The sequence below is a fragment of the Elephas maximus genome, chromosome 23, assembly GCF_024166365.1.
Source record: "Elephas maximus indicus isolate mEleMax1 chromosome 23, mEleMax1 primary haplotype, whole genome shotgun sequence".
In the NCBI taxonomy this organism is placed as follows: Eukaryota; Metazoa; Chordata; class Mammalia; order Proboscidea; family Elephantidae; genus Elephas; species Elephas maximus.
In genome coordinates, this window is record NC_064841.1 from 33,037,385 (window position 1) to 33,049,690 (window position 12,306).

General features: G+C 39.1%; 1 protein-coding gene across 5 annotated transcripts in view; it reads left to right on the forward strand.

Annotated features, from left to right (window-relative positions):
- GOLIM4 (golgi integral membrane protein 4) overlaps positions 1 to 12,306 on the forward strand; it is a 98,929-nt gene that overhangs the window by 68,869 nt on the left and 17,754 nt on the right. For 3 of the 5 annotated variants that reach the window (XM_049867311.1, XM_049867308.1, XM_049867307.1), the window contains exons 5-9: positions 1,228 to 1,378; positions 5,472 to 5,554; positions 6,048 to 6,131; positions 9,625 to 9,780; positions 11,859 to 12,191. In XM_049867311.1, the coding sequence (XP_049723268.1) occupies positions 1,228 to 1,378; positions 5,472 to 5,554; positions 6,048 to 6,131; positions 9,625 to 9,780; positions 11,859 to 12,191 (807 nt within the window). The remainder of the gene's footprint in view (positions 1 to 1,227; positions 1,379 to 5,471; positions 5,555 to 6,047; positions 6,132 to 9,624; positions 9,781 to 11,858; positions 12,192 to 12,306) is intronic. The other 2 variants (XM_049867310.1, XM_049867309.1) reach the window with 1 other exon arrangement.

Here is a 12,306-nt window from a genome sequence, read left to right on the forward strand (position 1 = left end):
GATTTGTATAGTAATATGGTATACTAAAGTCATATTTGGTTTAAATTATGTATAATTATAATGTCCCATCATATTTACTACCTGATTGCAAAGAACATGTTTAGCTTATTATATATTTTCCTATAAATCAGGTACTCTGTAGGGTTGCCCTGAGTCGGAATTGACTAAACAGCAACAGATTTTTTTTTTCCCCCTGGTCACCTAACTTTTTGTTTTGTTCCTTACTTACCCTTTAAGGTTTGCTTATTTTAGTTTCTCATGGTGATTTTCTTTTATCTTAGACTGGAGAGTATACCTATTAAAATGCTTCCTTCCTGTTACTACATTTAATAAATATTCTTTTACCTGCCACAGGGACACAATTTATATTTAAAGATTCTCCTCCCTTGGTGCTTGGATAAAACTCATTACTGGGTTTTAGGAAGACAACCAAAAAAAAAAAAAAGAGAGAGACTCCTTGTTTGTGTGAAGCTAGCAGAAAGGAACAGCGAGCGTGCCATCACGCCACTCTGCATGTGTGCAGACCAAACCACAGTTCCCCTGCCCCTAGTTTTCTGTTTAGTATATCACATAAGGCACATACTTTTTATTGAAATCAGAACTTTTCATATTATCAAAAATGCAGTACATGAATTAGGGCAGACGATCCTTTCACATTAAGCATTTATCTAAATTGTGATTATAGTGTAGTGGTATAATCAGAAGTAAGAACAATAAGAGTCATTTTATAAACAGTCAATTTATCACTGCCTCAAAAGGAGCAATATCTTTTTTGTGTGTTTTTTTTTAAACTGGGTTACCAGAGAAGGCTGGAAGCCAGATAAGAGAAGTCAGTTATGTTGCTGGGGGAATATCAGATTGAAATTAGGAAGTCCAGAACATCTGTAGAGGGATAATTTTGCCATTAGCTTCGCTTGTTTCCATGGTAATTTGAGTCCCTTCAAATTTCCCCAGATCACTCTCTTTCTCAGTCTCTCATGCTGACTTGTTTCCCATTAATGTTAAAAATTAAGAGGAAAATTATTTTTGGCCATAATCCCAAAGCAGTCATGTAAAATGTAGGGGAAATATAGAGGAGCTGTACAAATTACCAGCAACCTCAGGGAAATGAGGCTTATGTTTTCATTTGTTCTTTCTTTGAAGAGAAAAATTTTGCTCTCGAGAAATAATTTTTTATGTAATTTATGTACAGAATGTATGTCTCTGCTCAAGTTTTCATCTTTGCAGAGTCAACACGAGGAGCTAAAGAAACAGCACAGTGACTTGGAAGAGGAGCATCGCCAACAAGGGGAGGACTTCAGTAGAACATTTAATGACCATAAGCAGAAGTACCTGCAGCTTCAGCAGGAGAAAGAACAGGAACTTTCTAAGCTAAAAGGTGTTTGAAAATCTAAGTAGCCAGTTTGTATGAAAATAATTACTCATATTAATGTTTCAGTAGAACAGCAGACTTCGATTTTGTTTGCCTTTGCATAGTAATTCTTTATCATGTGATTCCTTACCAGCCACTTGCGTCTTTGTAGTATTGCGCATTCATTCTTATCTTTTTGAGTTTGTTTAGGAAGCATAGTAGGATACTCAGTGTTTCTCAGTGGGCCATTTTGAACAAGACAGTTCTTGCGTGTGAGGCAAGACGTTTAGCATCTCTACCCCCCCACCCCCCACAAGTACCATCAGTGCTCCCCAGTCATTGTGTCAATGGGAAATTGCCCCTCGTATTTCTGGAACTCCCCAAGGGGACAGAGAGACTTCCTCTTGAGCTGTTGAGTACTACGAAAAACTCAGACTCGAGCCAGACTGCCCAGGTGAATCGTGGCTTCTCTAATTACTAGTTAAGTGATTATGGGCAAATTGTGTGTTCATCGTGGGCTTCATTGTAAATTTGAGATAATCATTAAAAACTATCAACCTCATAGAGTTGGCGTGAGAATTAAATAATATAAGTAAAGCCCCTAGAACTATTACTGGCATATGGTAAACCTTCAGTATGTATTATCTGCCTTCTTCATCATCATCAGGTATTTTCAGAGTAAAATGGCACAGCATGTATCTCTTCTCTGAGTGTATCTGAGTCCTGGGAAAGGGATCCAGCACATTCTACATTCAAATATCTAGGGGCTAAATAATTTTAAAGTGTTGGGAGTAGTTTAAAAAGACATGTGGCACATGGAAAAAATGAAATCCTAGTAGAACTCTAGTTAATTGCACTGTGCCAACCGATTTCCTAGTTTTGGTAGTGTACTATATGTATGTAAGATGTCACCACTGAGGGAACCCAGGTGATGGATACTTGGGATCTTGCTGTGAAGTTTTTGCAACTTTTTGTCTATAATTATTTCAAAATAAAAAGTTAAAAAGGCACATGAGAGTTAAGTAGCCATCAAGGCAGTAGTACAGAGGTTTAAGGTGGTCTTGATGGTCAGGCCAGGTGTGGGCAGATAGCACCCAAGAGATGTAGATATGTTGTTACTTGTTGGTGATATGGCAGGTGATGAGGGGTTGTTGAAGATGACAAAACAAAGAAAAGAAGAAAGACTGAACACTGGAAGTCCTCACAAAGGTAATATAAATGAAGAGAGTACCAGAGAAGTCCAGTGTCAGATGGCGCTTGCCTTGCCTGAGTACAGGAGGCTACGCCTGGAGTGGACAGGGGAGAGGAGACATTGACTTATTGTGTACACTGTTTGTTGTCATTAGGTGTTGTAGAGCCAGCTCCCACTCATGGCCACCAAAAGGAAATGTTGCCTGGTTCTGTGTCATCTTCATGATTGTTTTTATAATGCACTGTTTAGCATTTGCAAACCTAAGCTAGCTGAGTAAATACATTATACTGATAATAAGTAGATTCATTAAGGAATGAGAGATAAAATTAGCAAGCTACATGATCTGTGCTTGGCATACTTTAGGAGCTTTACATAAATTAGTAAATTATACTTTTAGTAATAGCCCTGGAAGACAGGTTTTCTTTTGTCCACTCTTAAATTTACTCCTTATTTGAAACAAAGTCCATGTGTAGTACAATTTTAACAAATTATAGATAGAAGTCAGAAACCAGAGTCTTGGAAAACAGGAGGACACAAATATGTCAAGTACTAAAATGATGCAAGCCTCATAGTCTGGTCTGAACTTCCTGGCACTCAGAACAAAAGGGAAAAATACAGTAAGTTATAAGGCTCTTGTCATCAGAAGGAGAAAATATACCAGTGCCTTTGGAGAGAGAGAGACAACAGTGTTTCTGGTACCAAATTCTAGAAGACATTCCTTACCAAACCCCAGCTCATTGCTGTTGAGTCAGACTCATAGCGACCCTATAGGACAGAGTAGAACTGCCCCATAGGATTTCCAAGGAACAGCTGGTGGATTCGAACTGCTGACCTTTTGATTAGCAGCTGAGCTCTTATCCACTGCGCCGCTAGGGCTCCAGACATTTCCTAGAAACCTTAAATAAAAGAGTAGGCAATGCCTTTGATGACACTTCCACAAATAATTTTCACATCAGCACTTTTGTTTGGTTATGATCCCTGATAAAAACTTAGAATAGTAAATTAAAGCATTCTGTGGTAGATGCAGGTCAATAGTGGCTAACTGAGGTGTGTATAGCCCATATTGTCTTTGATAGCTCGGTATGATGCAAGGAGACAGTTTAGAATCCCTAGGAAGGTTGAGCTGATCACATATAAGCTTAGGTAATTATTCTTTTTGTTATCAGCATTATAATGGCTGGCACTTAACAAATGTTTACCATATGCTTGTTCCTGGTAAAACTCTTCATATGGATTATTTTATTTAATTCTTACAACAACCTGTAAGGTAGGCAGTGTGTTTAGCCTCATTTAGCAGATGAAGTTGAAGTTGACCAAAGTGAAATAACTTAACAAGATGACACAGCAAAGGTGGGGAAGCCAAGATTCAAACTTATTCCAGATTATTCCACTGCCATTAAGTTTATCACCTGAAATTCCTTCAGAAGATATCAAAGTTTGGGTATTTTAGAGGTGTGTGCATGTGTGTGTATGTGCATGTGTGTGTATGTACATATGTGTGTTTAGTCAATGACACGTGGTCCTCTTGGATTGCCAGTGGCCTCCTGTTTTTTCCTTTGAGAAAATTCCATTATTACCTGTAGGTAGGTAACCCATTCATTGGCCACATCTTCCCATCTTCGTTCTTGATTTTTCCCCAAAACCCAATCGTAAATCTAATGCCCAGGGGTCAGGCCAGGATCCAAAGCAGTAAAAGTGGCCAGAAATAATACAAGATATAGTGACTGATGCTTTGCTTCAGTGCTGAGTGGCACTCTGGAGAGTTAGGGCTTTGTCTGCAGGGTGTGGCTGCCATTTAGGGATGGTTTGCCTACAACCAAAAAAATGAAACTTGGCTGCCATTGAGTTGGATTTGGTGCAAGGGTGCCAGTTCACAACATCTGATGTCTGGATTCAGGAAATGTGGGAAAATTTTCCATGAGAGTATGTTCCCTGAACACTAGAGCTTGGGACTGGGGAAATGTTACGACCACACTCTGGCTGCTGCAGCCTAGAAAGAACTTCCCTATGGTTGAAAAAATGGTTATGGAGGTGGAATTTGGATCAGTCAAGAATTCAATGGTAGGAGAAAGAAAAATACTTAGAACTTTTTTAGATGGGTGTTTTAGTTTCTTAGTGCTGCTATGACAGAAATACCACAAGTGGGCGACTTTACCAATTTATTTTTTCAAAATTTAGGAAGCTAGAAGTCCACATTGAGAGCTCTGGCTCTAGGGGAGGCTGTCTGTCCACTCTGGGGGGGCATCGTTGCCTTGGCTTCTCTAGCGGTCTTCGTGGCATCTGTCTTTCCTCCATTCGTTCTTCCTCCTCCCTGTGCCTGATGGCCTCTTTTTATAGCCCTACACTGATGTGGCCTCATTAATGTAACAAAACCCTATTCCCAAATGGTATTACATCCACAGATATGCTGCGGGGGTGTAGGATTTACAGGCATATTTTTGAGGAACACAGTTCAGTCCATTACATCAGGTAGGTGGGGTTTCTTTCTCTGTGCCTGCCTTTCTCTCTTTCTTGAGCTGCTTTAGTAATTAAAGTCCCTTTTGAGGACATGGAATTATTCATGCTATGACTTTAATTTGTGAAGAGGCTCAGATCTTAGACGACCCCTGCCCTGTTATATTTTATTTCTAAGGGATTGTTTATTAACAGAAGTATTTAATTCCTGAGTAATTAAAAATCCTTAACTTCTTCTATGATGTGTAACTTGTTTAAGTGTTGAGACTACTGCACCAGGTTGCATTAAGATGTCCAGCTGAATCCATGCCACATCCCAGTATGGTATAGCTTTGTTGATTTGGAATCTTACACTGTCAGAGTTGAAAACAAGTTCTAAATCAAGTTAATGGGAGACTTTAAATGTGGAGGCGATAGAATCATAAGCCTGACAATTTCAAGGCTTTACGCATGGTTTTTTTTTTTCTAAAATAGAAACTGTGTATAATTTGAGAGAAGAGAATAGACAACTAAGGAAAGCACACCAAGACATGCATACACAGCTTCAAGATGTGAAGGTAAAATAAAAACAAACATTTTACTGTTCAGTGTTTGTCTGCATTACTTTGTAGGATGACTTTTAAAATCCATGCTTTACAAATCCATACTGTTATTGAAGTATACCTAGCACTTTCACCACTTCTGCATCTTAAGTTAAAAAGTTGTATGAAGATCAAAATATTTTCCTTAATACCGATATGATTCTTTTGCTATAGATGGTTGCATTTTAATAAACCTCGTACAAAGAGTTTTTGTTAATAAGAAGATGTGGTCCTTTGGTTTTGATTTCACGTGGTTTTAATATTTCGGTAGCATATTTTAACTTTTGGAATACTACATAAACCCTAGTCTTGTCTCACAACAGTTATTTTTAAACTTAGCAAATATTGCAACAACAACAGATGAACAAATAAATAAGCAAGCAACGTTTGGGTGGTCATACCACTGCCAGCCAAAGAGAATTTGTCTTAGGATGTTAAAGCTCAACATGTAAAATTCTTTTTTGTGTAGCAACAGCATAAGAACTTACTCTCCGAGCATGAACAACTTGTAGTGACTCTGGAAGACCACAAGAGTGCACTAGCTGCTGCACAGGTTAGCAGGGTAGCAGCCTCTTTCCGTTCTTGTAGTCTGCTTAACATTTCTCAATTCCTTTATGCATGTAGTCTCTTACAAGCCAATCTTCAATAAGTACCGTAGGACAGAGCTGTCCTGATCTTCAGGATCATGCATGCTTTCCAAAGACAATCAAGAGAAAATGAAGTACATCTTTGATTATTTCCCACACTGGTTGTGTGATATATATATTATTATTCCTTCCCTGTCCCTTTTCCTACCTACCAGCCTATATATGCAGTAGTCTAATACTTGTTTAAATCTCAGAAAGTATTCCATAAACATGATCTTTTACAACTATCTGATGGTGTTGTTTCTTGGTAAAGGCATTGTTGTTAAGTGCCGTTGAGTTAGTCCTGACTCACAGCGACCCCATAGGACAGAGTAGAACCACCGCTTAGGGTTTCCAAGGAGGGGCTGGTGAATTTGAACTGCTGACCTTTTGGGTTAGCAGCCGACCTCTTAACCACTGTGCCACCGGGGCTCCCAGTAAAGGAGTAGAATCTGTAAGATTTTATGGTGTTAGCTACCTAAATAAATTGTCAGACCTTTTCTTCCATCCCTCCTGCATTCTCAGCATTCCAGCCTAGACATACTGCTTTTGGGATTAAGCTTGTGGGCTGTGCATAAAATTACAGAACCTAAGATGAAACCTCACGTCAACAGAGAAGCAAAAGCAGGAATCATAAGCTTCATTTGTTCAAAGCCTGTAACAGACCCTGGGACAAGGCAAGCCCTCAACAGATATTTACTGAGAAACCAAATGAACAAATACAAGCTTTGGAGAACTTATCAAAGTGATATCGTATGGAGTGTTTTATGGCTTTCTAGTAGAAGCAAAGAAACAGGAATGGCTAGCTTAGTCACTCGCTGTATTAAACTAGATCTTTTCTTTTTGGTGGAGAAATTAAGAGGAAAGGGCAAAGGGAAACCAACTAACTGTGCTTATCAGGAAACTTTGTATTTCTTTTAAATAAAATTATTAAAAGGTGTAAGATGCTGGGCCCCGATCATCGCAGAGGCTGTAACATCTGTGTCTGTGGGGCCTCTCTCAAGGTGGCCACTGATTCGCTCTGTCCCTACCCAACTGTAACTGCAGTAATGGTTTTCATGTGTATGATTTAAACTGACTTTAGAAATTATTTGATTCAAATCCTTCTTTATAAAAATGCTTGATTTTATACGAGGCTGTTCTTCATACTGTAAAATGTAGCCAAGTGTTACCAAAACACACTGAATTGACTCTATGTCCTATGACAGCCATAAGTATTAGATTAAGCAACAGTTTGAAAATCAGAACTGGAAGTAAAACAGTTCATTTAATAACCAAACCAAGCATACTGGGTGTATTACTGACAGGGTTTTATAATAAGAATTTTTTTTTTAGCTCAAACTATATATAGTTTTATATTTTTTTTTAATTAATGTTTTTGACTGTTTTGGTAGGTGGCTCCAAATTTGTCCTGCCCCCCCACCCTTTTTTTTTTTAGTTATGCCAAAACATGTGCGATAGTTAGAGCCTCATCCTCAGTCCCCATATTAAGACACTTTCCCCAGATCTCCTAAGAAAACAAATGCTGTTTTGGCATCTGTACTTCTCATGAAAATCACCTTATGAGATTCTTTCCTGGCAACCTGATTTAGAATCTGGGAGTTTATAGTTTGTCAAGGTCACCATAAGAACTTTGTGTACAGAATCTTAATTCTCACAGCCATGTGAGTTATATAACATGGCACCCTTTTATAACTAAGTAAACTGAGGCTAAAGGAGGTAAAGTAGCTAGCCCAACCAGAACTGAGCTTGAATTTCAGGGAAGCCTGACATCAAAGTTACTTTTAACTCTTAAGCCAGTGTTTTTGAGACTTAGCTGCATCACAGTTACCTGGGTCTTACCCTAGACCTGTTGAATCATAGTTTTCTAGAGTGGGAGATCAGGAACCTGAATTTATATCATGATCTTTACATGGTTCTTAATGCACACTAATATTTGAGAACCACACCATTCCTGCCTTCACAGGCTATCTGGGAGGAGGAGATAGAAGAAAGGTTTGTGTATCCTCGATATGCATCTTAAAATGTTAACAGCATCTCTGTATGGATGTCTTTTTTTTCTTTGACTTCTGAAGTTGGTTTGCAGATGTTCTGGGATGAGGACCACTTCTGGCCCATATGGCGCACCTTTGTACAGATCATAACAAGACTCCACTTCTGGGCATCTTTATAGCAGACTTCTTCACTTTTGCCTGAACTAGAAAAAGGCAAAATGGTGCCTCTTCCTTGAGGATGGAAGAGTGCTGAGCCCAGACGCATGTCTTTGGCAGCTGGAGCCCCGGTTAGATTTCAGTCTCCACTTGCCCTGTCTGCTGTGCACACTGTGGAAGGCAACCCTGTCTGGGAAACTTCACTTGTTTAGAAAAAGGTTTCTGTGTTCTTCTGTAGGTGTTTCTGTAAGTGTGGGTTTACACTGACAGCATTTATTTTCTAGGAAACCAGTTGGTTTACTTGGTGAACTAAGTACACCAAACCCATTGCCATATAGTCAATTCCAGCTCAACGACCTGACCTTACAGGACAGAGTAGAACTGTCCCATAGAGTTTCCAAGGCTATAATCTTTGCGGAAGCAGACTTCCACATCTTTTTCCGGGACTGGCTGGTGGGTTCGAACCACCAACCTTTTGATTAGCAGCCAAGTGCTTTAACCACTGTGCCACCAGAGCTCCTTGAACTAAGTATATTTGTCTTTATTGAAAACGCGCGCACGCACACACACGAGCGCGCGCGCACACACCCCTGTATGAGCTTATTTCAGTCCAATATCTACATTAATGGCTTTGCCAGTTTAGAAGAAAAGGACATGCAGGATTGGGGAGTAAGAATCCAGCCTCATTTCACTCCTATGCCACTGCTTTCCAGAGTTGCAAAGCACAGTACAGGAAGGGTTCTGGGCAGTAAGGGACCTTATTTGAGTGCAAGTTGGGGGTGGGGAGTGGCTGAAGTGATGGAAAGATATATATAATTTTAAACCTATGATTCTTTTCCACTGAAAACTCATCTTGAGAAAAAATATCTGCACTTGTATTTGTATCATTGTGTGAATTTTTAATAGATTTTTTAAAGCTGTGAAACATTAGTTGCATAGTTGTCTTAGTTTTAATAATGATATTTGTATTAGAAGGTCATTTATAAAATTCTGACTTTTTTTAATGCAGCATGATAAGCTAACATCTTTCTAAAATATTTCTCTGTTTCCTCTAACTCTAATTCCAATTTGCATGTGCTCAGAAACAATTAAGCATGTCAGAGTAAGAAGAGCTAATGCATGGGCACCATCTGCATATTCCCCTTAACTGGTGTTTAGGTATAATATTTTTGTCTACTGTTCCAGTAAGCCCAAATACTCATCTATGAATGACATCTTTTTTTCTCTTCAAATTGTGCCATTTGCATCCAAATGTGCAATTTATATGCAGACTCAAGTTGCAGAATATAAACAACTGAAAGACACTCTGAATAGGATTCCAAGCTTTCGAAAACCTGAACGAGCTGAGGAACAAAATGTTACCCTGGTGGTACATTCTCCACGAGGTTACAGCACAAAAGAGAAACTGAGCGAAGAGCCACAGGAGGTAAGCGACATGAGCTGTAATCTGTGGCTAGGTCTTTTTCTCTGTCAAGCTGTCATCAGGTGAACTGCTCTCAGTATTGCCCACCCTTCCTATAGAACAGTGGTTCTCAAATTATAGCAGATACCAGCGCCCCAGCAGGGACTGTTAAAACACTCACTGCTGGACCCACCCAAGAGTTCCTGATTTGCATTTCTAAGTGGCTTAGCTGGTGAGGGAGCACCCTTTGAGAAACACTAACGTTAAAGTATTTTCTGAGAAAGACTTTACTACTGGTTTTGTCTTTCTTCATCTGGGTTTATTTGTCTTAAGAGCTGCAGTGCCTCGATTTTTAACATTTTTTGTTTGTTTTGATTTGGGTGTTTTGGTAGGGTGAGAAGGTTAAATGATCATGAGGATATTATGTACAGTCTACTCAAGTATTAGATAATACATTTCAACTTGGTGCAGTGTTAAGTCCATATAGAACATGTCAAAATTGTATAAAAAGGCCTTTATAAAACTGTAATAGGTATGAGTCCTAGTCTCATAATCTACTTTTTTGTATTCTTGTTCTTCATATAAATCAAACCCTACTTAAGTGTACCTCATAAGTGGAACATTTAAAATCGTGTCACCCTTATTAATTCTTACTAAGTTATTTTTGTGGTCATCTGTGTAAGAAAAGTGAAAAGTATGGTTATCTTTCCCCCTGACAAAGTTGTTTTTAACAATAAATATTTGAGAAGACCTGCACTTGAGTTGCCATCTTCTGGAAATAATTAAGTTTACATGAGTGTCCTTAGTCTGCAGGAGCATGCCTTCATGGACATGGTCAGTGTCCTCATGAACTCTTGTTTTTTTTCTGGGTCTTGTGTGACTACTAATTTAAGAAAACATGATGGATCCCTGGCCTGGGAATTGGTTCTGTTCTCCACCCTGATTTGACTCCCAGTATACTGGATTAATCCTTTAATGACTCAGAGCTTCCGTTTTTCCATCTGTGAGGTGGAGATGTCTGCTCTGACCCTCCTCACAAGGATGTTGTGAAGAGAAATGGCAGCTGTTTGAAAGCACTTAGGGCCCTTCAGAGAAGTAAAATTTCATCTAATGCTGCAGCAGTGTTGTGTCACGCTTGCCAGAGAAGGTGAGGATGTTGCTATAGTGCATAGCTCCATAGGTTGTTCTCAGATGTCTCAGAAAGGATTTTGTTCTCCAGCTTATTATTTATACAATCCAGTTCCTCAAGTATGGTAGCTGTATTTCTGCTAATTTAATACTAGAAGCTTCACCTTTATTTCAGCTATAGGAGAACAATCTGATCAAAGAAGTGATTTTTCTGATAAAGACGGTTAAGAGGGAAAGGGTCGGCATATTTCCCTATTGGTGTTATAACGTCTCTTTCCCTGTTTTAAAGTAAGGAAGATCATATAGAAATCTTTGAAACTTGTAGGGAAAACTGATTTCCGTCAACCAGTTTTAGAGGAGTATCCTAAAAAAGACCCTATTTTTTCTGTTTAGGGTTTTCTGTATTAACAATACAAAATATTTACAAAAGATTCCTTCTGGCTCATGAAGAAATGTGTTATTGTATCTTGCCTAGTGGACATTATTTTTAACTACCATGGATGTCCACTTATGATGATATTCTTTTTCATGAGTAAGCCAAACTAATAAAAAATAAGGCCAACTTGTCCTCTTATTATTTTCAATAATTAATGAAAACAACTTACAATGAGGAAAATAACATAATTGTTTCATCTCTTGAAGTTTAAGGGTTTTTCCCCTTTTTGTCCTAAAAGAAAATAGGAGTTAGATTGCTTTTGAGGGAAAGGTCTACTTTTGAGGCAGAGTCACTTAATGGCTTATACATTCCAAGTTACTTATTTCGTTCTGAGATGAAATTTTGCTTATATTACCTGTTTTTGTGGGTGAGGTTACACAATGAGAAGAGTTAAGTGATTCCATCACAGCTGTAGTTTTAAGTCAGGACTGTATATTTCTAGACTTCAGTATTTTGCTTATCTTGTAGACCCATAGGCACATTATTATATCACTTTTGAAATAGAAGAGTGTCATTTCCAACGATGTGTTTGTCTTAGGTGTCTCGAAATGGTGATGTGGGGCAGAAGCATGGAGCAGATCCTGGAAGACCAGAAGAACCGAAGGTTTATCCTCCCACACAGAAGGGGGTGGAAACTCAGGCTGCAGCAGAGCCGAACCAACAAGAAGCTGAAGCCAGAGAGCCTGAGGAGCGTCAGGTGGAGGAGGAGCACAGAAAGGCGCTTGAAGAGGAGGAAATGGAGCAGGTCGGGCAGGCGGAACACCTGGAGGAGGAACATGATCCATCGCCAGAGGAGCAGGACCAGGAGTGGAAAGAACAGCACGAACAAAAAGAAGAAGCCAACCTTCTGGAAGGGCGTGCTCATGCTGAGGTACGAGGTCATCCACTTCAAATCTGCTGGACCTGTGCTTTGCTGGTTGGGATAGGAGAAGTGGCTTTATTTTTAAATATTAAAGGAAAAAACCTTTATATCAGAGCCTTTTGGA